Source organism: Erpetoichthys calabaricus, chromosome 16, assembly GCF_900747795.2.
Source record: "Erpetoichthys calabaricus chromosome 16, fErpCal1.3, whole genome shotgun sequence".
Taxonomy (NCBI): Eukaryota; Metazoa; Chordata; class Cladistia; order Polypteriformes; family Polypteridae; genus Erpetoichthys; species Erpetoichthys calabaricus.
The window spans coordinates 67,438,023-67,465,600 of NC_041409.2; the positions used below are offsets into that span (position 1 = coordinate 67,438,023).

Below are 27,578 nucleotides of genomic sequence, written 5' to 3' on the forward strand. Positions count from 1 at the left end.
ATTTTGCTTTAAATATGCAATCAAAGTGGAACCTAATTTTTTTTGTGTTTACATTACCCAAAACATTTATAGCATGATATTTTAATGAGTCTGACTTAGGTGTTCATTTTTATTATACTTACATTTATATACTGTATCTTGCTATCCTTGTCTTTTCTAATTTGTATGTCCCAGTCAGCCTGCAGGTGGTGTGACTGTGTTATACACTATAGTATTTATGTAAATACACACATATATACATACACACACACACATACATACATACATACATACATACATATCTCAACATGAATATTGGGTTCCAGATTTAGGACAAATGATATGCATAATGCATTATGACTGTTAATGCTTAAAAAATTGTGTCAGTACCCATTTCTCCAATACGAAGCTATTCAACAATGCAAGGACAAAGACTTTAGAAACTTTTGCATTTGCAGGACTGTACAAATTCTTTAGCTTCCCAAACTTTTAGAGATCCTACCTTTTTTATATGAATCTCTTCTGCCTCAAAAACAATTCAAAATATGACTCATTAATAAAATCAAAATTCCACTGAAGAGTTGGAAATGTCACTAATATCACATTAAAAACTGACAAGATCCTCAGTAGTGTGATGTTAGCATACCAGTTCATCTAATGGAGAATACAAGAAAATCTAGAGAGACAGCAATGAACTGCAAGACCTGATGAGAGACTGCAAACTAAAAATGTTGCGAAACAATCTTTGAGACTGTAGGAAAAACTAGAGATTGTCTACTGCTCATGCTGACCTTCTTCCCTGCAGCAAGTTTTGACTTGGTCCTTCTCCCACGCTGGTCTCACAAAGCTCTCTAGCACTTTCAGAATAAGGGAATTATTTGGAATTGGCACATGTGTCTTAGCAACCTCCATCCTGGCAAACTGAAAAGTTAACTGGATGTTGCACTGCAGCCTAGACACCATTCACAAAAGTTGCTCTAAATGGCGGTGTTCCTCAAATGCCATTCAAAATCTTGCTCCTTAGTTTTTGTTGTGTCTAACAACTCTCAAGAGCAACATTAGGATTTTCAAAGAAACATTTACTCTGGTAAATTAAAATAGAAACATAAGTCAGCACAAATCTTCACTAAAACCATACACATTTGAAATTAAAAAAACTTTCTTTATTGCATGCTAAACATAAATTTTACATATTGCTTTTTTGTTGTGCAAGATACATAAATAGCTCAGTTTGCTTAGGAATGTTGTTTAATACCCAGGCAACAATCAAAAAAGAATAACACGTTGACAAAAAAGATCACTTCTTTCTTCACTACACATTTTTCTTTAAAGCGATATTAAATGATTTACTTTTACAGTATGCATTAAAAGGAACTTTACCCCCAATAAATCAGCTCGGCGTAAAACACAACATTTTAATAAAATGCAGTTTTTGCAAATAAACACATAATGTGATGGCAAGTATATTATTCTTGTTAGGCAGATGGCATCCGAAGAACAGACATTGATTAACTTTTAACAATTTATTGAAGTACAAGTTACAAACCAGCCCTTATTCTACCATATCTCAAATGATAAACCTGCTAAGCAGTTATTGATTTTTCTGAGACTTCATGAGACTGCTCCAAATGGAATGGGGTCAATGAAAGTTATTAAAACATATACTCATAAATTGAATGCTAAATGTTTGACTTTTGCATTAAAACATGTCAGAGGTTTACTTAATGTTAAACAGTATTAATATCTAATATTTTCAGCCTATTTCATTCACTGGATCCTAGCCTTATATGAACCCCCCTCCCCATTCACCAACAAGTCACAACCAACAGCTGCAGTATGAAGGGACAGCGTATTATTCAGGCCACCCAACATTAATTACAGAGTTAGTGACTGAGTATATTATCTCCAAGTAGATGCCACCAATATAAAATATTCACCCTTTATAGTAAGCTACTGATGATCCCCAGGGCATGTGTGATGTCCCAGTCTACAACACCGAAGCTACTTCATGTAGAAAGCAGTAGAAAAAATGAGGATAGAAATAGGTTCAATGTACAAAATAAACCTAATTATAATTTGCCATTTTTCCAGATTCATAAAATAGCACATTAATAAGTTCTAACACAATCACAGCAGTAAAATATGATAAAAATTAAACTAGATGCATTTATTAATTGAACCAGCAATTCCCATAACATTTCTTAGATAACAAGAAGACTGAACATAAAATATTTCATGTATGGTTTCAACTTGGAATAAAATTTAGCCATACACTAAAAAAATTAAATTATAGCAGTCAAATGACATCAGGCGTCAGAAATACACAACATGCTTCCATAAGCTCTGCTGATTTCCAGCTTCACTACAGAATCATTAGCAGTTACAACTGAAGTGTTACATTAGCATATGATTTCAACTATAAAACAACATGCTGAGTTTATAATTTATTTTCATCATTAAATTTGTCTAATTCTTAGTTCCATTTAAGAGCTTTGACGAAGTTTCTCAATAATCTACAGTCATGCCTAGATACTTCACACTTGGGGGCATTTTTCAATACTTTGTACACAGAATAATTAAACATATAGTCTCTATTATTTGTTTAAATTCTTTGGTATCAAAAGTTAGAAGCATATCATATATTGATAAAAATATATATATAGGGCTATTCAAAATGAAAGCAGATTTCAGAAATTTCAAACAAACTGTATAAGACAGAAATAAACACATTCCACACATCACTGGATAAAGGAAAGTTCAAAGTATGGTCCTATGGTCCTTGAGGTTGCATGCACTCAACATGAGCACCATGTGTAGTACGACAAACATCAAAACGGTAGACCATTTCTTGCCACACACGAGTCAACTGGTCCCTAGTTACTGAATTCACAGCTTCCTCGACTTGATGTCACAAATCTTGAAGATTAGTGGGCACAGGTAGAACACTCTTTCTGTAATGTACTCCCATTGATAAAAATCGCAGGGAGGTCTGGAGACCCGGGAGGCCATAGATAATGAGCAAGATCTTGTTGTCCACCTCTTCCAATTCATCGTCCTGGAATTGGTGTTGTTCAGGTAACACCGGACCTCCAAGTGAAAATGAGGCAGGGAACTATCTTGCATGAAAATGAAGTCATTCAAATCTTGAAGTTTGAACTTTCCTCTATCCAGTGATGTGCGGAATGTGTATCTGTCTTATACAGTTTGTTTGAAATACATTTTTGAAATCTGCTCTTTCAATTTGAATAGCCCTGTATATAATATCAAAGCTCTTTAGAAAATATTAATGTTACTCATCCATCCACTTTCTTGGAAAAGCTTACCCAGGGCAAGGTCTCGGGGGCTAATCAATTTTAAAATATTAATAGGCCATAGGGCATCACATACTGTAGCCATATATGCAGTGATGTTGTCTAAATGGAGCAAGCGGAGGACAAAATCTCTCCAAGAACAAGGGGTTAAATTTCAACTAACTGTCAAGCTCCAGACAGTGTTTTACTATAGGCGTCAGTTAGGAAAGCCAACCTAGGAAATCTGCAAAAGTTCTCAGATACAAGTATGAAGGTCATCAACAGGTCAGACTGGCATCTAAGACGTCAACACAGACAATCATTCTGAAGCTAACTGACCCCTAGGAGTAATGGATAGAGAAGGTCAACAAGAAGAAAATACCCTAGTACAAGGACTTGGTCAACAAGTGTCACAGAAAGACAGAATGGGTGTGTATGATGTGTTCCCACCAAAGTGGGCTCTCAAGGTTTTGCAGGTCAGTCTCTCTGCTTAGCCCACAATCTTCTTGGTAGAACAGGAGCATACAATATGAAAGCCACATAGAACACCACTGAGGTAATGGAGATGGCCTAAAGATGGCAGGGGATCAAAACAATCCATGAACAAGAACTGCTGTTTCGACACATGATAGGATTTGATCGGTCCTGGCCAGATCAACTAGGAGAGGATCTCTGATGCAGAAACACCTTTGACACCCCTACTTACATCAATGATGATGTGGATGTGTATTTTAGTGATGTTTGTAACATTACCTATATATTTGTTGATATAACGAACCAAATGAATTTTCCTTATCAGGCATCAAACATTAACGTAACTATGTTTAACAGCATTTTCAGGTATTGAAAATTACACTTATCTTTCAATGTAATGCTGTACATATATATATTAGAAACTACATTCTTGAAAATAGATTTTAAAAAGACATTGAACCATTAAAGCATCTCAACATAAAATAAAAAGTTAGTGCAAGACAAATTCTGGCCCAAAACCATGTCAGTGAAAGATCTTGCAAAGAGTAAAGGGTGTGCAGTAGAGCGTGGAAAAGATTATTTTTTTTCCTTAGCTACAGTATATACTATGAATATGTATTGCAGCAGCACTTCCCCTAATTCACAAATGAAATTCGAGAACTCTGCAATGTTACTAACACAAAGTAACAGCATAAATAATAAGGAAACATAACTAGGCTACTAGCGACAGATTTGTTTGCGCTGTAACCGCACCTGTTCAAATCATGATACAGTCACTGTCTGAACTGGTTTTTCTAAGGGCACTCTAGGTTTATGAGACATATCCCAAATCATGCATATTAAGTAGATTGGAAACTCCAAATTGGCCCAATATAATGAATTGTGGGCGAGTATGAATATGAGTGAACCCTGTATTGGTCCCTGCCTTGCATCCCTTGCAACACTTTATGCTGACTAAGTGGGTTGGATAATGGATGGATGAATAATCGGGCTAATGTACTAGAAGTTTGAGGTTGGTGAGTCATACCAGATAAAGAGAAATAGACATACAAACATCTTTCCTCAGGAGTGTAGTTTTTATTAGATATACAGTAATCCCTCGCTATATCGCGCTTCGCCTTTCGCGGCTTCACTCTATCGCGGATTTTATATGTAAGCATATTTAAATATATATCGTAGATTTTTTGCTGGTTCGCGGATTTCTGCGGACAATGGGTCTTTTAATTTCTGGTACATGCTTCCTCAGTTGGTTTGCCCAGTTGATTTCATACAAGGGATGCTATTGGCAGATGGCTGAGAAGCTACCCAACTTACTTTTCTCTCTCTCTCGCGCTGACTTTCTCTGATCCTGACGTAGGGGGATTAAGCAGGGGGGCTGTTCGCACACCTAGACGATACAGACGCTCATCAAAAAATGCTGAAAGATTATTTTCACTTTGCTCCCTTCTGTGCAGCTGCTTCGTGAAGCGACATGCTGCACGGTGCTTCGCATACTTAAAAGCATGAAGGGCATGTATTGATTTTTGGTTGTTTGTTTTTATCTGTCTCTCTCTCTTTCTCTGCTCCTGACGGAGGGGGTGTGAGCTGCCGCCTTCAACTGCTTTGTGCCGTGGTGCTTCGCATACTTAAAAGCCAAACAGCCCTATTGATTTGTTTGCTTTTCTCTATCTCTCTGACATTATCTGCTCCTGACGCGCACTCCTTTGAAGAGGAAGATATGTTTGCATTCTTTTAATTGTGAGACGGAACTGTCATCTCTGTCTTGTCATGGAGCACAGTTTAAACTTTTGAAAAAGAGACAAATGTTTGTTTGCAGTGTTTGAATAAAGCTCCTGCCTCTCTACAACCTCCTGTGTTTCTGTGCAAATCTGTGACCCAAGCATAACAATATAAAAATAACCATATAAACATATGGTTTCTACTTCGCGGATTTTCACCTTTCGCTGGGGGGTCTGGAACGCAACCCCCGCGATGGAGGAGGGATTACTGTATTTTATTACATTCATATGGACAACATTGACATTTAAGCTCTGGCCACACAAATCCCTCAAGTCAATTACATTGTTTTTCTATTTTAAATGAACTCAAGACAAATAGGTCTTTAACTGACAAGAGCCACCTCATTATTTTGCTTCTTATTAGACCATAACCCTCAAACGCGAATCGCCGACCGCCACATTGCTTATTGATCTTCCAACGTGGGGATATCATGAGAATGGTGGATACAAACTAAGGGGCTCTGGGCAAAGTGTTAAAGGTAGGCCAAGAATTTCCACTGTTAAAAATGCACATTTGCATCACTGACACATACTGTATATTCCAATATAGAGCAGCGAGGTACAATAAATGCCAGCTCTGGACGAGGCAGAGTTACACCGCGGGGCAAATCTGAGTAGACAATCTAAATTGCGATTCTTTGGAAAGTGTGAAGTTTATTTAGGGCGCCCAGCATTTCAAACTGTATGTAAAGGAGAGACTCTAAAACCGACTCTTTCTTATGGAGATTATAAGCCGCTATTCTCTTGAACACGGTTTATACCTTCTAAATCCTCTTTAGTTGTTGCAGGCAAGGGCACATTCACACACAAACTCGACAGCTACTCACTCCCATGACCGAAGAAAACCGCCGAGTCTGAGCCTTGCAATAATAATAATTACGCATGCCGGTCAGACCCCGTCTGGATTAAATACAGTGCTCATTCTTCAGCGCGAGATGACTCCTTTAGTTTCAAAAGTATTTTAGCAGCTTTACCGCCACTTCCTCAGCGCTTCTTCTCAGCGAGCATACTTTTCATATCTTTAATTTCTTAGTTACTACTAACCTCAAACCGTAGATTTCAAACTTCTTTTGTTTCCAACAGGTTTATCCGTGAAGTGCTTTTCATCTTACAACACACCAGCATCACGCCATCGTTTAAAATTGTTGTTTTAAATAAATTGGCGCCCCTTGAATCTCATTCGGCTTCGTTCCTACTTGTAACTACAACAACCAAACGGCAACCTTCAATGAGCGCATGCGCACGTTCCCGGACGCTGCCTTACGACAGAGCGTGAGCGCGTCGCTGTAGCAACCGAGCCTCCTGGGCCCAGCTCTTCGCCATTGGTCACTTTCTTCCATAAAGGGGATGCCACAAGTGAAGTTGCGCCACCGGGTGACCCGTGATGTCATCAGAATCTTCCTCTGCTATTGGTTCCTGTTGTTATCCAACGGCTCGCGTGTTCGTGCAAAAGCTAACCAATCAGAGATGGAGGCGGGACTGAGCGGCTCTTCTGATGGTTCGCTCAGCAGCAGGAGGTTTCTGGTAAATTTGGTTTTTAATTTGTTATATTTTTAACATTGATCCGATGCTTTTCTATTAATTTAATGGCCATGTTTTCACATGTGTTTCCTAAAAAGTCGTTGCAAGGCTATGATATTTAATTCGTATGAGTAAATAAATAGAACCGACCACCGGAGAGGTTGGCGAGGTGTTTGACAGCTCAAATTGGTGCTGCGGTTTAGAAAATGGACAGAAAATGTCAGTTAAGTACGTCGTACTGTAGAGCCTTTAATGCACGCGATGTTTTCCGCGTTGTTTTTACCATTTTCTTTAAACATGAATATTGAGACGCTAAAATGCGTACTTAATTATATGTAGTTCTCGGGGAATACTGTAGTATTATAGTTCCATAAGAGCGCCGCCAAATAATAGACCACTTCTTAAAAGAAGAGAATAGACACAGGTATCCAGTCTTGGACTGAATTGGATATGTAATGTAAATACCATGGAAAAATGAGATTTGTAATTATTTTTTTGTTTTCTTTTTACCAGGTTGCTCCTTTAGTCCCATAGAAATGGGTAGGTTCTTAAATGTTCTTCGCAGCTGGCTGGTAATGGTGTCAGTGATTGCCATGGGCAACACAATCCAGAGCTTTCGGGATCATAGCTTCCTATCTGAAAAACTTTACACGGGGACCCCTGAGTTTGGTGGGTAATTCTTTGATTATGTGGTGCACATTTCATTTGTGAAGTAGTATACCTCTGTCATCTCTACACACTACATGCCACACACTGCCTCTTACCATCTTACAGACTAACGTCCTCAGTTCTTTACCTGTCATGATGTACAAGTAACTAACAAAATGAATATATGCTTTTGTAAATTATTTTAGTAGGACAGTGGGCAGTGACATAATGCCTGGACAGCTGAATAGGCAGGCACAACATCTTTCGTACTTGAGAAATAGCACATTATTTTTTTCATAGTAGTAGTGAAAAATGCTGTCCTAGAAACCACTCTAGTATCTCTATGTTCTTAACAGGGTTGAAATTTGATGTATAGGGATAGACCAGGTACCTTCCCTTGTTACCTTGCTCTTCAAACCATTGATTCACCTTTCATGCTCAGTGGATGGGTTGCTTTGTCATTCTGTGAGATTTGACTGCTATTGAGATAGAAGGTCTTCACTGCAGGATAAATATGTGCTACTTTGTTGTTACAGACAGTCTGGAACATGTAGAGAGTACAGTGTACAGTAATTCTTATTTGCCTGGCCAACCGACATTGTATGTATTGGGATTTACCATGGCTATTATGGAAGTCGTGGATCTAAAATCACACCAGTACATTCAACTCTACATTATATCAGAGCTATCTGACCTATTCATATTCATTGGGGTGAATGGGCATTTGGCCTGAATATTTCTTCTGTCACAGTGATTAGAGTCACTGCCTTTCATTTCCAGTGTCCTGAATTTGAACCTCATCCCAGTCACTTGTTATGCCTCCTATGTTTTATACAGATTCTCCACTCCCCACCCCAGAGACACATAGGTTAGGTTAACTGGCCATTGTAAGTTTAACCCAGTATGAGCATGAGTAAGTGGTAGTTGCCTTTTGGCAAATGCTGATAGTAACGGCCCCAGCCCCTGCAACGCTGAAAAAGATTTAATGGATCGTGGAATTTCGCTGCATGTTTTCCAAGCATATACTAATATACCTTTTAAGAACAAGGTGAAGGGTGACCATATGACTTTGTTTGGTCCACTGCTTTGTAACACTTTACTCACACAAGTGCATTTCTATGTAGTGTGTCTTTGCCATTGAACACCTGTTTGTGAGGTATAATGTTTTAGAAACCTAGAATAGGGAAGGTGACCGGATGGCCCTGGTCAGCCAAACTCTTACTTTGTGTTTTTCCAGATGACTATGGGGCCCAAAAAAGTTATTTTCTTTAAGAATGCATGTCAACCTCTGGTCATACTGGCATATGTAGAATGACTTTTTATATTTTAAAGTAATCTCTTTATTTTTTTATTTCAACAGATGTGTGCTTATGAATATTACACACTTTTTTGGTTACTGTTACACCTTTTACATGTATATAAGCAAGCTGAGCCTGTCTTCACTGAAGACCACACAGTGAGATTAAATTAAATTTCCCACTGAATGTTCAAGAAAAAATTCTGCTCCTGCCTTACACTAACACATAGTCAAAAAAAATCCATATTTCTTGGTTTCACATCTCTTTTTTGCATCCCAAATCCAAGTTCAAACGTCAAGGAGTTGGTACTTCATCTAGAGCTGGCTTTAGCTACAGATTCCTTTCCTTCAGACTTCCATGTCAACATCACCTTAGCCACTGTACGCACCTTGAACAGACCTCCTCACTTGATGCTTTAGCCTGACAAGCCCCACCAGTCTGTCCACTTTCATAATCATTGAGATCTCTTCTTCAAGTAGTCTACGTAATGAACAAGAAGTACTGCCCTGAACATTTTATGAATTTCATGAACTATGACAGCATGTCTGCTCACCCATTCGTTATCTTAACTGCTTTCCTAGTTCAGGATTACCTCAATGACTACTATGTAAAACCTTGATTGTGCTGCATGCATCTTAAACTCCTTCTTTAATATGTCTCATTAATTGTATTTATTTTTTGACTTTTCATATGGTAGTGGGCATTTGTTTTGTTACAATAAAATAAAAAAATAACAACCTGTATTTAATATAATTAAATATTCCCAATTTACTTCAGTGTTTCCATTATTTATAATGTACTTTTACATTGGCCCTTACATCTGCATACTTGTCAAATTTGTAAGAAAGCTTTGAGTCTTTTTATGGTATATCTGATTCGCAAAAGTTTTAATTCAACTGCTTCCAACCTACAGTATATATACTGTTTTCAACAAATGAAGTGAGTTAGTATTTTATGTTATTTCAATTACATTGTGACCAATTTTAACTACAAACTGAAAGGTCTGTAAATACACATTTAAAAAAAGGAGGCTTATTTATGATTTATTTTTGAAAAAAAATGACTAGCAGCAACAACAAGAATAGTGCAGGAACAAAAACTGGAGTGCTAGTCCATCACTGTACAAATTTGGCCAAACCAAGCTAGTTTAGCTAAATATTTAGACTGGGAAAGCAGGAAATCCTCAGTAATATATGGGAGCTTACAGAAAGCGAAATTTCATTAAATAATGTATAAATCCTCAATATGTGTCAATATCCTAATGTTTCTTTATTGCTTAGTACTACCTTCCATCTGTTGATAATTTTGGTTTTTGTGATATTATTTTGGATGATAGTGCTTTAGTTTTCTCAAGCATTTGCATTCTGATTTTTATTTACAGTGAATGGTCTGCAGGCACGAACATTTGGAATATGGACTCTCCTTACATCAATAATACGCTGCGCCTGTGCTGTAGACATACAAAACAAAACGTAAGAAATTAGTTTCATGGAATTTAAATTAACCGTTCAGTTTTATTTTGAATTCTATCTTATTTAGCTGTGCTGTAATGTACAGTATATTGTAACCTCTGTTCAAAATACATCAAGCATTTATATTTAAGCATATTATTAAAAATATAACTCTTTATTTGTTTTTGGGCAGTGTAGTAGTACAGTAGTTAGTTAGCTTTCTCCCAGCTCTACAGTCCTAGATAGGAATCCTACACCCCGTCATTCTCTGTGTGGAGTATGCACCTCCTTCCCATGTGTTTTTGGGGTTTTCCACAGGTATTCCAGTTTTCCTGTCACCTCCCAAAGCCCCAAATCACAGGTGAGTTAGCAATAATCAATGATTGAGGGTGGATGTGTTCACAAGTGTCTCTTACAATGGAGTGGAACTTCAGGGTTAGTTTCCAAAACCTGTGACCCTGAACATTATTAAATGGGTTTGATGATGGATTGATAGATTCAGAAAATTAGCAAACGTCCTCCACAATTGTATAACAGAGGCATTGACTATTTCATGGAGTGTTTAATTGCATTTACTTGGGTTATTCATTCCATTGAGGCACTTTTTGGCATGTACTTCTATATGAAGGAACATCTGATAGTATAACATAACAGTCTCAACATCACTTAATCCACAATGGAAAACAATCCTAGACACGGCACCATTTCACTTTCATTTCAGTTTAGAGCTGCCAAGTAACCTTACCTGAACATCTTTGAGGATGCTAGAGTAAAAGAACAGTACCAAGAGAAAAACCCCAAGCAAACCTGGGGAGAGCTTGCAAATATCACACAGAAAACAAACAGCCACAGAATATGAACCGAGGATGCTGCATCACTATGCCCCCTATATAATACATAAATTAAAAAAATAAAACAATCCATAAGGGGACATGTATTTAAATATATTTCATCTTAGAGTAGGCTTGGTGTTTACTTCTGAATGTGTGTGTGTGTTTTCACCCTGTGATGGACTGGTGCCATAAATAGGTGTTGTTCCTGCCTTGCACCCAGTGATCACTGGGATAGGTCCTAGCTGCCCCGTGACCCTGCCCTGGATCAGTGAATTACAAAAAGGGGCGGATGTGAAAGATTTTTAAAATAGTTTTATTTAGGGTTTTCCCTGAAATTGAAAGTGAAGCCTTGTCTTACAAAATGTGCAAATGTGTTTTTTATACTTTGTCCATCAACAGTATCCATTTTGATCTCAATAACTCCTACAGGAATTATTTATAGGTCAACATTTCAGAGGAAAAAAAAGATAACTTTATAACAAAGGGAAAACCTGATACATTAGTTGTGATATCTCAAAACATTCTGCTTAATTTGGACATTAAATTCCCTGTGACTCTTTTTTAGTTTCAGATTATTAATTATTATAATTGTTTCTGTAAAATCTAAATTTAAATTATTTTGTTATTCAACTAACATGTTTATTCACACATTTAACACAAAAGGTTATGCTATACCTTTTACAACTCTTTGTTTTATACATTGTTTTTATATTTCTATTTTTTTTTCTTTTCCAAATGTCATGTCGTAGGTTATATCACATCACCCTGTGGACGTTTGTTTTGGCTTTGGGTCATTTTATGTCTGAAGCATTTATTTACAAAACTGCTCCACTTACAATTGGTGTTATGGCTCCACTCATAGTGGCAGGTAAGAAATTCTGTAATTTTATTATCGTATTTTTAGAAAATTCTGAAATATACAAGATCTCGGGGTTATGCCATAGCACAGGAGTACTATTCAGAATGACAATACATGAGTAGAATTATGTGAGCTATAAACACTAAGGGAATGGAAGAACATAATCCCTATGTAACATTTCAGTTGTTCACTTGTATGTCCTTTGCTTCTGTACAAGTCTGAAAAAAAAAAACATCAAGACACCTGTATTCTCAATGTGGTAAAACTTCAAATTTTTTTAAATTTTTTTTTATTTTTAATGTAAGTAATACTGGGGCCGATAAGCTGTTAAATTTTTTTTTTGTTGTTCGTTTTGTGGCCAATATGGGGTAATAGCTGAAGCAGATGAACTTTAAGCTAGGTATGCATCAAGTACAAATTGATGTTTTCTGTGTCATAGGTGCCAGTTCTCATACCAGATGGTGTGGTTGTGTGCATATGAACTGATGATTCAAATGAGCACTGACTAATTACATGAAGTAAACAGGTTTTTTTTTTTTCCCAAATAATTATGACCTATGCAAATGATGTTAGTTTCAGGAACAAATAAAAGTACAAAACATAATTCCTTTTGGTTATTTCTGAATTGTATTTAATGGGAATATGCTTTACTAGATTCTGCAACATTCTTTCAGCTTAAGAGTGAATCACATACTCAAGGAAATTAAGGGGAAGTGCATTTAAGACTGAAGTCAGGAGGCACTTCTTTACACAAAGAATTGTGGGAATCTGGAACAAAGTATAGACACTTGGAGTTCAAGCAGAAACTTTAGATAGATAGATAGATAGATAGATAGATAGATAGATAGATAGATAGATAGATAGATAGATAGATACTTTATTAATCCCAATGGGAAATTCACATTCTCCAGCAGTAGCATAATGATACAATAAATAATATTAAATTAAAGAATGATAATAATGCAGGTGAAAAACAGACAATAACTTTGTATAATGTTAAATGTAAACGTTTATACCCCCGGGTGGAATTGAAGAGTCGCATAGTTTGGGGGAGGAACGATCTCCTCAATCTGTCAGTGGAGCAGGACAACGTTTAAGAAGAATGTGGATTAGATACAGTTTAGCTATTAGCTGAACAAACAAGTTTGGTGGGCTGAATGGTCTCCTCTCATTTGTTAAATTTCTTATGTTTCTTTTGAATATCAGACTAATAGAGTGATTGTTAATTTTCCAAGTAATTATCTTGATTAAGTGCATTAACCATCTATAGTTTAGACAATGTGGGTTTTTTCCAACTTGCTTTAAGTTTAAATAAGGAGCATAACACAGTTATCAGTCTATTGCAATATACATATTTTTATAATATTTAACAAAGATCATTTGATTGCCTGGATGGATTCTGGAGTACCAAATCTTTACAGTAGAGGATTCTTGGAAACCCAAAAATCATCAGTACAAGTAATAATAGCATAATGAAAAATGCTTATCAGTTTTTAATCAGTAATGTCTGCAGTTGAAATCAGTTTTATTGTTATTAAGAGAAAAAAAAAAGTTAGAGCCTATTATCCTTCCTTGAAGTAGGCTTTTTATCAAGAGCGAAAAAGATATATAGTGCAACGACACATTGTGCCTGGAATCCCCAGACCTAATTATTAGTGCAGTGATGTTAAAGACTAGCAGGAGGCAAGAACAGAAGCTTACAATACAAACTGTCATTCCGTCTCATAATTTAAGCTTTCTTTAAACGTTCATTGTATCTTAATTCAGTTCACCCACTTGGCAACATTCTGATTCTTTCATAATGGTTTTTTAAAGGTAACTGCATTCAATTGCTTTGTTTCTAATGTAGAGAGGGCGTTTAGCCCAGGCAGTGTGCACTTCTGTTACACAACTGTCCTTGAAACAGTTGTTACTATTTGAGCGATATATTTATTCTCTTTAAATTTGAATGTTTTATTTCCTTTTATGCAGGGTTTTCAATTATTGGAATGCTTTTTGGGTTCCAATGTATGGCAGAGCCTCAGGATGCAGTGGTAGCTCGGCAGAAAAAGCGAAACTGAGGAGGTGGATGAGTGACACCAGCTGAACGTTTCTGGACTGCTGAAACAAGTGGCTGCACGGTGGAGCATTTTAACAGGACACTGTCATATGCTAAGTGATTAGGAGCTCCCTGTACATTCCTAATTCAAGTGACACGCACAAACAAAAATCAAGGTGATGGTGTTTGCATTTTAATTTCTTTCATGTTCAGGGTATTTCATATTCATCCTGCTTTTGTACACACCATATAAATGTGATCCAGAGAACTTTAATGCCATCCAGTGCAGTGCCAGGTTCAAGCTGACCATCTTTTGTGTATTAAGGTTGAAGTCTGGCTGCTTCCTTCTGCATGTTAGCAGAGTTCAATGGGCACTGACTAAAAAGGGCATAAATCAAAGCTTGGATCTGAAGAACGTGATTCAATGTAAAAAAAAAAAAAAAAAAAATGTCAAAATACAGGCAAATTATTAATTTGAAAATGTACTGGTAAAACCAGTTTGCCAGGTTACTAATATATAAGTTGTTTTCAATTCTTATAATTTTTAGGAGGATTTAAACTGATAAGTTTATAACTACATTATGATCCAGACAACATACCGCGGTGTTGTTTGATGGTTGAAAAGGGCTACATAAGGTGATCACATTTAAATATCTAATAATAGTACAAGCTTTTGGCTTGTGCAGAAGACAAATTCAGGAGCTCATCTAATCCATGCTGAATAAAGCACACAGGCAGCCGTCTTCTCATATGAATGCTGGTTTATGAGAATCTGAACTAAGTAAGTGTGGTCTTCTGGTTTGTCTGCTTCAAAGAAATTGCCTATTCATATAATTTATGAGAATTTTGGGACATGTGTCACAGATGTTGTACTCTTAGATAAGTTGTACCTTTTGCATCTCTTGACATTATAAAACCTACACTGTACTGTGCCAGCCAATGATTACAAAATCAACAAGTGCCCCCACAGACTCAGTAAGGGTATAGTTCTAACTTTGTAACTGAAGAACAACTCATTTGAGTTGCTAAATTCACTCTGTGTAGATGACAGTGAAGATCTGCAGGGAAGGAAACTCATGAACTGGGATATCTGGCATGGGAAATCTATCACTGAACAGTATTAGGAACCCCCTGTCTGTTGGAAGCACTGGCTGCTCGTTCATTTTAGCCAAAGGGTTTTTTACATAATCATGTTTTCCATGCATGTGCCCAACATGCCTTCCACAGTGTGTCCCTCCCTTGAACGTTTCTGCTTTGTTCAGGTTGAGGGGGTTATAGGTGTTCTGTTACTTATTCCTCTCAAATTTAGAATTTGACATTTCTGAGACTAACCCACTTTCTAGACTTCTCCTTTTAAACATAGAATTACTATTCTCTATTAATATCCTACTCTAGAAAAATAAAATGTAAAAATATAATCTTATCCCTGAACCTTGAGTTAACAAATTACAAGCCTCTAACTTGCCAGTCTCACAACAGTTTTGTGAAGTAATAGAATCTAAAATTGCTGTACACTTTAGAAGTTTATTTTAAATTAGGGGTAGTTAGTGCTGCCTCTACAAATCCAGTGTTCAGTGCTAAAATCCTGCGCTGCTCCTTTTCATTGTGGAGTTTGCATGTTCTCTCCAATTCTCCCACATTCAAATACGAGTAAATGCATGTTCAGTTAACTGGCCCTTTCATGAACGAACGTGGATGTGTGTGTGATTGGCCCCAGTGATGGACTTGCTGAATGCCCACTGCCATGTGCTTGTTGAGTATATTTTAATAAAACATACAATGTTATTTCTAAAACAATAAATATTAAAACAAATTTTTTCTGATTTAGTTTATGCTTCCTTGTTTCAGTGAGTTATGACTTTTTATGTACTTTCAGCAGCTTTTGTAAATTAACATACCCACCACAACATTCATCAAAGGCACATATCACTGTGGCTTACGCATCACAATCAATAGTAGAAAAGCAGATTAAAAATCAAAAACATAAAGCAAACTAAAACAAATAACAGTAGAAGGCAGTGTAGGAGGAGGTCATATATGATGTAGTAGCTATACAAATGGCCTGCATTTTAAAAATGAAATTATCTGTAAGCAAACCTAGTTGTGTGCGACTTGTGTTTGGAATTTGTCAATGCAAAGTCTCTTGGCACTTAAACTAATGAGGGGGAAAAATATAGAAAAGAAAGTCACAGGTTTATTTGATACTCTTCAAGGTGAATGTCATCCCAATGCATTTCATACATAACAATTTATTTGCTACAGTATATAAACGTACTAAAATGTACCCATTTCTATTTAAGACAGCAGTTGACTCTTGTTTTTGAAAATCAGTCTCCCATGGAAACTAATAGAAGCATTCATGAAAATGTGGCAAATGAGTACATTTTACAGCAATAATGGACATGCTTTGAATTACTGCCTGTAACCTTGCTTTAGTTGTCTTTTTTTCCTTTAGTTGTATGCATTTTTGCCATATATTGAGCATTTTAAAAGAAACATTTGATGCAACTTAAATCTGGGTTTCTGGTATTATTTAACACTGCTTTCTAAATTCTTATATGAAAAATCATCTTTTTATTATAGATCATGTATAAAAACAAATCCAAGAACTCAGAGAGAGATTGCATGCTTTATAAAAATATTTTTTGAAGACAAAATGGCCTTTGACATTAATCACATTTAGAAATGTTGTCTTCAATAAAAGCTTAAATCGAAGTTGACGTTTTCTTTTACTGCTGTTCATTTTTACAAAAATCTTTGTACAGACACAATTTTTTCCATGCATAACATTTTCTTGTAACTATCTCTGAATATGTATAGTATTGGTGCAGTACTTGTTTCTTCCAAATCCGGTGCCCAGGTGCAGTCAATTGCTATCTGTGTTGACTATGCAAGCTCTCCTGGTGTTTACGTGGGTTTTTTATTCCACACTCCCAAGTGGGCAGTCTAAATAGGCTCCAGATTAGTAAGTGGGTCCTGCAATGGATTGGCATCTCTGCCTGGTTTTGTTCCTAGTTACGGTAAATAGGTGTGTGACAGTATCCTTTATAGTAAAAGGGTTTGAAAGCATGTTCATTTTAAAAGAGCAATCGTTTTAATAGTTTCTAGCAGGTATAAATGGGAAGCACTGTGACACAGCAGGTAGTGTGAGTGCCACACAGTATTTGAAATCAGTTCAGTTCAAACTAAAGGAGGTTCTGTGTGGAAGCTGAATGTTCACTTTCACATTCATTTGCTGAACCTGCTTATTAAAGAGTCATTGGCAAGCAGAGCCCATCCTGTTGTCTTTGAGCTAATGGTGAATATGCCAGGCCACTTCTGCAAATAACCTACCCTGGGCTAACTGAAAATTGCCAGTCCAGCATACAGAGATCTCAGTCATGTAAAACAAAATCCCACGTGTCCAAAATCCACACAGACATGGAGTTGATGGGAATTCAAACTTGGTCTGCAGGTGCAGTGAAGCAGAGTGCTAGAAATTGTGTGGTCCTCAATTAAAATCTGATGAATAATATTTATGTCTAGTAATGTCTAGTAATTTAAAAAAATCTTCAATGTAATGATTGACCATTCATGACCTATCCAGACATATCATTTTTGTTTGTCACATACAAATTATGCATACAGTACAATGTGTAGTGAAATGCTTATGGTACAGAAAATCAAAGAAAAAAAATATATATATATAAATAAATATAACAAATAATATTATAACCCCTCCGAAATACACATAAAAATATCTGGCTTGAATGAGTCAACTATTCGTGGACTTACTGACAGAAAAACATCAGATGACCTTCCAAAATGGAAACAGGCGCTCTATGGTGCACAATATTCAGAGAATCAAACTTCCTTTTAACGTCGTTTTTATTAATGAGGTGTTTTTAATTAACTTAAGACTGCATTTAAAAATGCCCAGCCATGGGCACTGACAGATAATCTGTTAATCTGTTTATATTGAATTCAGTTTTTCTTTTCTAGGTATCTTATTGTTTAATAGTGTCCAGTCTTGTTCAGTTATTAATACTGACTTTGCCTTTATTTTTGCCAAACTAAGAATGTCTTACACTGCCACACGTCAAATGACTTCCGTCATGTACAGTAATATGATTTCTGCCAGCAGATGGAGCAAAAGAGACAAATTTAAATTAATAAGAACAGATTTGAGTTGATTTTTGAGTTATACTTTATTAATTCCCAGGGGGCAAGCTGTCTTTTTGCATGACCTTTCTGGGGTCAGAGCGCAGGGTCAGCCATTGTACAGTGATCAAGGAGCAAAGATGTTAGAGAATGGAGATTTAGTATACTAATATGTTGGGGTTTGTTTTCTTCCTTTATATACCATGGTGTGATGAAACGTGTATATCACTTGTGCAAGAAAAAGCTGGTCAAAAGCTGTTCCGCAAAGATACAAACTTAATAAATAACAAAATTGAACTTCATTATTCTCTACAAGTATATTAAAATGAGCAATTTCACTTGTTGACCAATAAATAATGGCAAAATTGTCAGATATCATAGGTATTCGGTTGAAACATAATAAATGGGTTCAGTACTATTAGCATTGGTACATTTAGGTTGATCGTTCTATGGATTTTTTTTAAGATAGTTATGGAATTTCTTTAATAAAATAATAAAATTGCAGTGAAATCAAATAATCTGAGTAATCTGAATTCAGATGCTGAAGAGTTTAGTTCACACTCAGGATGATTACAGAGAGCACTAAAAAGCACAATTTAATTCCCAATTATCTTCTTTTTTTTTTTTTTTTTTAAATGGAGATTCATGAAATTTGTCAGTTTGGCATGCCCCATTTTTAATTGTTTAGGTCTCAGATTTCATGAAGTGGTCCGTTGATGAGCCCCAAAGGTGTAGGCCAAAGGCTGGCCAAGTCCCCCACATGTGGCATTCTCCTATAATGCACAGCAAATGTAGTCCAGGTCTGAAAATGGGGCACCTCCTAGAGTCTGAAAGTGGCCATGCTCTTGGTGACAGATAGTCGTGCTCATGCAACTCTTTCCCCTCACAGTTGTGGGCCCCTTACTAAAGCATTAAGTACACAGTTGTGAGCAGTCAACAGGGGGTATTGCTATGAGAAGCTGAAACCATCAAAATTTTCCATTTTTTATCACCTGTGCCTTTGTGGTATAGCATGGCTAAGAAAGAGGGCTGTTTTTAATAAATAATTTAATTGGCTGGCGCTTTCTCCATGGGTGTGTGCGCTCACGCTGCTGCGGTAGATTAGTGGAGTAACTGGAGTGAAACATACAGTGGTGTGAAAAACTATTTGCCCCCTTCCTGATTTCTTATTCTTTTGCATGTTTGTCACACAAAATGTTTCTGATCATCAAACACATTTAACCATTAGTCAAATATAACACAAGTAAACACAAAATGCAGTTTGTAAATGGTGGTTTTTATTATTTAGGGAGAAAAAAAAAATCCAAACCTACATGGCCCTGTGTGAAAAAGTAATTACCCCCTGAACCTAATAACTGGTTGGGCCACCCTTAGCAGCAATAACTGCAATCAAGCGTTTGCGATAACTTGCAATGAGTCTTTTACAGCGCTCTGGAGGAATTTTGGCCCACTCATCTTTGCAAAATTGTTGTAATTCAGCTTTATTTGAGGGTTTTCTAGCATGAACCGCCTTTTTAAGGTCATGCCATAGCATCTCAATTGGATTCAGGTCAGGACTTTGACTAGGCCACTCCAAAGTCTTCATTTTGTTTTTCTTCAGCCATTTAGAGGTGGATTTGCTGGTGTGTTTTGGGTCATTGTCCTGTTGCAGCACCCAAGATCGCTTCAGCTTGAGTTGACGAACAGATGGCCGGACATTCTCCTTCAGGATTTTTTGGTAGACAGTAGAATTCATGGTTCCATCTATCACAGCAAGCCTTCCAGGTCCTGAAGCAGCAAAACAACCCCAGACCATCACACTACCACCACCATATTTTACTGTTGGTATGATGTTCTTTTTCTGAAATGCTGTGTTCCTTTTACGCCAGATGAAACGGGACATTTGCCTTCCAAAAAGTTCAACTTTTGTCTCATCAGTCCACAAGGTATTTTCCCAAAAGTCTTGGCAATCATTGAGATGTTTCTTAGCAAAATTGAGATGAGCCCTAATGTTCTTTTTGCTTAACAGTGGTTTGCATCTTGGAAATCTGCCATGCAGGCCGTTTTTGCCCAGTCTCTTTCTTATGGTGGAGTCGTGAACACTGACCTTAATTGAGGCAAGTGAGGCCTGCAGTTCTTTAGACGTTGTCCTGGGGTCTTTTGTGACCTCTCGGATGAGTCGTCTCTGCGCTCTTGGGGTAATTTTGGTCGGCCGGCCACTTCTGGGAAGGTTCACCACTGTTCCATGTTTTTGCCATTTGTGGATAATGGCTCTCACTGTGGTTCGCTGGAGTCCCAAACCTTTACAAATGGCTTTATAACCTTTACCAGACTGATAGATCTCAATTACTGCTGTTCTCATTTGTTCCTGAATTTCTTTGGATCTTGGCATGATGTCTAGCTTTTGAGGTGCTTTTGGTCTACTTCTCTGTGTCAGGCAGCTCCTATTTAAGTGATTTCTTGATTGAAACAGGTGTGGCAGTAATCAGGCCTGGGGGTGGCTACGGAAATTGAACTCAGGTGTGATACACCACAGTTAGGTTATTTTTTAACAAGGGGGCAATTACTTTTTCACACAGGGTTTGGATTTTTTTTCTCCCTAAATAATGAAAACCACCATTTACAAACTGCATTTTGTGTTTACTTGTGTTATATTTGACTAATGGTTAAATGTGTTTGATGATCAGAAACATTTTGTGTGACAAACATGCAAAAGAATAAGAAATCAGGAAGGGGGCAAATAGTTTTTCACACCACTGTACCTGTACGTGAGGATGTGGCCTGTCTTAGTTGCTTCTTCGGCTTCCTGTGGTGCGTGATTGAGATGCTACGTCCACAGAGGCACATAAGAAAGAGCCGACACATGTAAGGAGACATCAGAGAATAAAAAGACAGATTGAGAAAAAACATAAGAAAGGAGGAAGAGAGAAGGCAGGAGAAACAGAGCCTGTACAAGTGAATGAGACAGAGAACGCAGACAGCTGGGAGGAAGTCCCTCAAGGGAGCATGTGACCAAACGCTTTGGGGCTGATAGCCACTACAGCTAAGCAACCTACAAGCTGGAGTGACCAATGCGTGCTGCTCAGTTGGAGTGACCCGCCAAAGAGAGGCGGTGTGGCTGCAGGGGAAGGACAGGCTCAGTGAGGCATCCTGCGGGTGGTTCCATGGACCGCAGAGGCGTGAACCTGGCAGTTGGAGTCAGGCTTTGGTGTAGTTTCCTGCCAGGGCCACAGACAGCTACAAGTGGCCTGAGCCTAAGAGCAGCGTGTAAGGTTGGCTGAACTACCGATCAGGCACCTCCTTGGCTACAATAACCTGTTAGGGTTAAGCTAAGGAGACATCAGTATTAAAGAAGTGCACCAGGGCTCAAGTTTCCTGCTGTTTTAACTTAGATTTAATGGATTGTTTGACTGATTTTAACCTCCACCTGGACACTGTTCTTTTTATGGATTTATTATTAAGAATTTGCACTGCACTCATGAAAACAGAGTTGAATTGTTTTAATAAAAGCACTTTTGCACTTTATGCACCTACCCCTTGCTTTGTGTTGTATCCTCATCTGCCGGCCCATCCCCTTGCTTCATGTTGTTTCCTCATCTGCCGGCTCATCTGCTTACATTATCGATGGTGTCAGGTTCAATAGTCTCCCAAAACAGAAGTAGGAATGTGAAGCTGACCCACACCATCACAGCCTGTACACTAAATAACGTTTATAAAACAATATAGGCAGATTAAACCATTGGTTTGGTATAAACTTTGACTGTAGAAATAACTTGCATTCAGCTCTGTGATGAACAAATTCCATGTGTCTTGACAGATCCAAACTCCCTACACACAAAAGCTTCGGGTACAGTGTACCTAAGTGCAAAACAGTAAACAAAAACAAAAAAGAAACTTGGCTAATCAAATGTTATAAGTAAACATCACTTGACAAAGCTGGCTTAGTGTCACCAAGTACCGTGATGCCTTCCAAACTATGTTGAAACAAAATAAAACTTGGGGGAAACTGTAGATTAAGAACATTTTACCACCCTAACTTGATTTTTGGCAGGCTGAACATAGCTGTGGTTTTTGGTGCTAAAAATAATCTGGCCCAGGGGGTCAAGCAATTTTCTCCACAAACTGATCACTTTCATTGCCAGCACACCTGTTTCTTATAGAAAATTCATAAAAAATATAACATCAGTGCTCACCTGACTGAATCAAACACAGCATAAACATCCATTAAGATATTAGACTGAAAGTGGATGGGTTATTGACAAGGCCTTTTTCTCGGTGAATTTTTTAGGTGACTTCCATTGCTTAAAAAAGGCACAGAATTGAAAAAAAGGATTAAAAGAAACAACGTGGTATCATATACAGCTAAAACTTTCTCTGCTTTAAATGTAAAGTGATGGCATCCTGAAAACAGTTAGAAATGTAAAAAGAAAATAATGAATACATTTGAAAATCTTCCAAATTACTTCTTGAAACATTTTTAAAAAGGGAATGTTAGTGTCTTTATTACTTTATATAAAACTGGACATTTTTTTCAGTAATTTAGAATGTATTTTCAGAATAGACAAGGTTTTAAAGCTTTGGGATTGCAATAAGAGGAAGGAAGAAATTTGATGGAATGAATGGAGTTAAACAGACAGGAGAGACATCATGTCAGAAACAGTAAAATTGTATTTACATATGTTTAAAACATGAAAGTCTACTGAGATACTGAAGTCAAAATTTTGAGGCATTACATTACTTGTACCGCTCCACAGGAAACATTTCCACCCCAGGATGGCAAGAGTATATTATGCGCTACTGATCCCTACAGCAGCAGCTAAAAGAACAAATGAGTAAAGGATCCAGAGCACAAGTGACCAACACTGCTTCCCTACTAGCTACACAAGAACAAAAATACTGTTCTCTCCTTTTTTATGTCTGTTTTTGCAAGGGTTACGCCGAGCCATACCTCAATACTGTGAAACATCTATCTCACTCTACCTCTTCACACAACCATGCCTGGCCCTCTCCCATGTTCTCCATAAAAAAGTAAAATGATCCTCTATGTTGCCAAGTCCTCTTGCCTCGCATAAATAAACCCGGGTTCACCTAACTCCTCCTGTAGTTTCCACCATAATGTCCAAAACTTTCTCTCTGGTGCTGTTTCTTGCCTCTCTTCTACCCTCTTTCTTGCTACTGCACCTTCACCTTTTTATGTATGGTCAGCCCCTTCCCCTTTTAGCATTTATTGGCCCTCCGAGTCAGGTACTCCTTTCCTGGTAATCCACACGTTTCTAATATCTAATCAGATTCTTTACTGTAATGATTTAATGGTACAACCAGACAATGACACTAAACAAACATGCCAATTGTTACATACTTATCCCTATAAAACTTTACAATTAGGCAAGTAACTTGTCTCATGAAGCTATATATACAGATATGTAACGACATTGCCTTCAAAATACCTCAAAATATCCTAATTAAATTTTAAGATAATATTACCTATCCCACAGGAATGGTTACATAACGCATACAAAAATTAACAAACAGCCAAATAAAAGTAATGGTGAGATGCACTATCTCTGCGAAAATATACTTTTAACTTGTAAAACTTTATACTATTCAAGTTTAAGCCAGATGTTGCAGGTATCAGCTCCGGCTTCAAAATATGTCTCTGTTTACAAGAGATTTCAAAATGGCTATTGTGCTAACCCACTTCCATAAAATAGAAAATTAAAATATTAAGTTTTAAGACTAATGTCTCATTTATACATTGTAATATTTAAAAGTATTGAGAGCTACAATGAAAACAGTGACCTGGGCCCAATGACTCTTGTTCAGCAAGCTTTACACAAACATATGTACAGTCATATGAAAAAGTTTAGGAACCCCTCTCAGCCTGCATAATAATTTACTTTCAACAAAAAAGATAACAGTGGTATGTCTTTCATTTCCTAGGAACATCTGAGTACTGGGGTGTTTTCCGAACAAAGATTTTTAGTGAAGCAGTATTTAGTTGTATGAAATTAAATCAAATGTGAAAAACTGGCTGTGCAAAAATTTGGGTCCCCTTATAATTTTGCTGATTTGAATGCATGTAACTACTCAATACTGATTACCTGCAACACCAAATTGGTTGGATTAGCTTGTTGAGCTTTGAACTTCATAGACAGGTGTGTCCAATCATGAGAAAAGGTATTTAAGGTGGTCAATTGCAAGTTGTGCTTCCCTTTGACTCTCCTCTGAAGAGTGACAGCGGGGATCCTCAAAGCAACTCTCAAAAGATCTGAAAACAAAGATTGTTCAGTCTCATGGTTTAGGGGAAGTCTACAAAAAGCTATCTCAGAGGTTTAAACTGTCAGTTTCAACTGTAAGGAATGTAATCAGGAAATGGAAGGTCACTGGTACAGTTGCTGTTAAACCCAGCAGGTCTGGCAGGCCAAGAAAAATACAGGAGCGGCATATGCGCAGGATTGTGAGAATGGTTACAGACAACCCACACATCACCTCCAAAGACCTGCAAGAACATCTTGCTGCAGATGGTGTATCTGTACATCGTTCTACAATTCAGCACAATTTGCACAAAGAACATCTGTATGACAGGGTGATGAGAAAGAAGCCCTTTCTGCACTCACGCCACAAACAGAGTCGCTTGTTCCATCATGCTGTGGGGCTGTGTGGCTAGTTCAGGGACTGGGGCCCTTGTTAAAGTCGAGGGTCGGATAAATTCAACCCAATATCAACAAATTCTTCAGGATAATGTTCAAGCATCAGTCACAAAGTTGAAGTTACGCAGGGGTTGGATATTCCAACAAGACAATGACCCAAAACACAGTTCGAAATCTACAAGGCATTCATGCAGAGGGAGAAGTACAATGTTCTGGAATGTCCGTCATAGTCCACTGACTTGAATATCATCGAAAATCTATGGGATGATTTGAAACAGGCTGTCCATGCTCTGCAGCCATCAAATTTAACTGAACTGGAGAGATTTTGTATGGAAGAATGGTCAAAAATACCTCCATCCAGAATCCAGACACTCATCAAAGGCTATAGAAGGCGTCTAGAGGCTGCTATATGTGCAAAAGGAGGCTCCACTAAGTATTGAAGTCACATCTCTGTTGGGGTGCCCAAATTTATGCACCTGTCTAATTTTGTTATGATGCATATTGTATATTTTCTGTTAATCCAATAAACTTAATGTCAATGCTGAAATACTGCTGTTTCCATAAGGCATGTCATATTAAAAGGAATTTGCTACTTTGAGAGCTCAGCCAATGATAAACAAAAATCCAAAGAATTAAGAGGGGTTCCCAAACTTTTTCATATGACTGTATGTTTTATTGAAAGGCCTGCACTGGCAAGATATTTAAAATGAACACAAGAAATGTGCAATTGAAGTTTAAGGAGTTGGCTGGCACCTCCCACTCTACTTTGTGCAAAACGGAACGAAAATGGGGTAAAAGGCATACATCTTACAGCATTTTCAATCAAATACAGACATACAAAAGAGTCAAGATTAACCAACTTTGACCAAAACTGGTACCCGGGTGTTTTCTGGGTTTCAGATTACAAATCTGAAATTGTTTTACGTAGGTACTGTATCAGGGTCATTACTTACTTTTTGTTAGAATCGATAATTTCAACTGGTAGTGCTAAAGAAGAAAATGTTTTGTTCCATGTATTCCTATGATACCCGCTGACATACCCTTTGATTTTAAGTGACTGCAATATCCAGTGTGACTTGTATTTGCTGTTAGTGTAAACCAGCAAGCCTGTGATTCTCGAAAGAATCGCAAATCCAAGAATGGCAATCACCTCATGGAGGGTGGGTGCATCCTGGGAAATGTCATTTAATTAAATAAACATATTTGTACTAAAGCGGTTTCTTTTTGGAGCTGTGACTCATGTGGTTGTGGTGTTTCAGAAGTGCATTGTAGGCGCCTTGTTTCCATCAGGACGTAAATGCATGACAATATCGCGGTGAAACGGAGGCTCACCGTCATCACTTTGAAACACAATTGCCACTTCATTAACAATGGGAACATTATATCGTCTTGGATCCTGTTCTTTGTCCTTTATTAGCACTAAGGCAATTGTAGTTGGTGCCACACCGTCCACCTCTGCTTTTGTATTGGCTTCTCTTTCAACCTCATGTAGCATTTTTATAGAGTTTGCTAATGGGTGATTGTTTATGACTTCAGCTACATTTCTCATTATTAGCTCTGTGGTTGATATACTGCGTCATCTAGATGTAACACGTACATTTGGGCACATTTGCGGTGGTGATTTGGCTCAGGGTGCACTGTTCCAATCCAATGCAATATTTGTCAACACACGCGAAAGCAGTATGGGCCATTCCCAGGGGGGAAGCCGGTGCGTGATGAAATATCATGGAGGGTAGGTGCGTCCTGGGATAGTTCATTTCACCGCGCTTCTGTTATTGTTTTTCTTCATGCAGTCTCGTTTTTGTTTTTTTATGGCTGTGTCGTCGTATAGTAGGTGGTGTGGCCAGTCGCGTCCGGGCGGCTGTACAACCTGGCGTGCACGCTTTACTTCAGGTTTAGTTCACAGGTCATAGGCATGGTAAAGTTTCAATTTAATTCAATAACTCCATTTGAACTAAAGCGGTTTCTTTGTGTGGGCGCCTTCGTTCATTGTTTTTATCCATGTTGTTTGGGCGCCACTACTGACTCTGGGAAGCCGCCGCGTTTTGGGAAGCCGCTGCATTTGACTCTGGGGCGGGCGCCACAGCACAGCATGTTGTGTTATTTGGTTTTGGGCGCCCCCTACTGACTCTGGGAAGCCGCTGCGTTTGACTCTGGGGCGGGCGCCGCCGCGTTTTGTGATGCCGCTGCGTTTGACTTTGGACTCTGGGGTGGGCGCCAAGGCCGCAGTGCGCATGCGCCTCGGTGCGTCCGCCGTGCATAAATTAACTGTGGTTTAGTAAGATAGATAAGGCTGAAGGGCAATCACTCGGTGTAGCAGGCTTTAACTTAGAAAGTCCATGTTTTTCCCATGGTCAACTGTATATTGCTTGCTCCAGAATGGGCATGCCAAAAAACACATTTATGTACTGGAGGGGTAAACCAAGAATATTGTATATCACAAAGCATTAGATTAATTAATTAGCCATATTGTAATAATACATTTATGTACTTCTTATAGAAGAACAAAATGATACAGTAAGTATATGAATTTGTAAATTAAATACATACGGTATAAAGTGAGACATATGGAGCCTCTGTAATAAGCTGCTGCTTATACAGCACCCGGAAGATCAATCAATATCTAATGAATTTCTAATT

The 27,578-nt window shown here is 37.8% G+C and overlaps 2 protein-coding genes across 2 annotated transcripts in view; one reads left to right on the plus strand and one right to left on the minus strand.

Moving 5' to 3' along the window:
- LOC127526039 (tubulin polyglutamylase TTLL5-like) overlaps positions 1-6,780 on the minus strand; it is a 30,196-nt gene extending 23,416 nt beyond the window's left edge. The window contains exon 1 of the mRNA XM_051919981.1: positions 6,566-6,780. The gene's annotated coding sequence lies outside the window, so the exon portion shown is untranslated. The remainder of the gene's footprint in view (positions 1-6,565) is intronic.
- A 193-nt stretch (positions 6,781-6,973) lies between these two features.
- erg28 (ergosterol biosynthesis 28 homolog) lies at positions 6,974-16,468 on the plus strand. The gene is made up of 5 exons (XM_028821844.2): positions 6,974-7,045; positions 7,556-7,711; positions 10,370-10,460; positions 12,022-12,140; positions 14,103-16,468. The coding sequence occupies exons 2-5, from the start codon at positions 7,579-7,581 to the stop codon at positions 14,189-14,191; spliced, it is 432 nt and encodes a 143-aa protein (XP_028677677.1). The 5' UTR covers positions 6,974-7,045; positions 7,556-7,578; the 3' UTR covers positions 14,192-16,468.
- Positions 16,469-27,578: the final 11,110 nt, after the last annotated feature.

Coding starts and splice junctions, on each gene's coding strand:
- erg28 (XM_028821844.2), top strand. CDS start 7,579: ATGGGTAGGTTCTTAAATGTTCTTCGCAGCTGGCTGGTAATGGTGTCA. Junction 7,712..10,369: donor CACGGGGACCCCTGAGTTTG/GTGGGTAATTCT, acceptor TTTTATTTACAG/TGAATGGTCTGCAGGCACGA. Junction 12,141..14,102: donor GGCTCCACTCATAGTGGCAG/GTAAGAAATTCT, acceptor CCTTTTATGCAG/GGTTTTCAATTATTGGAATG.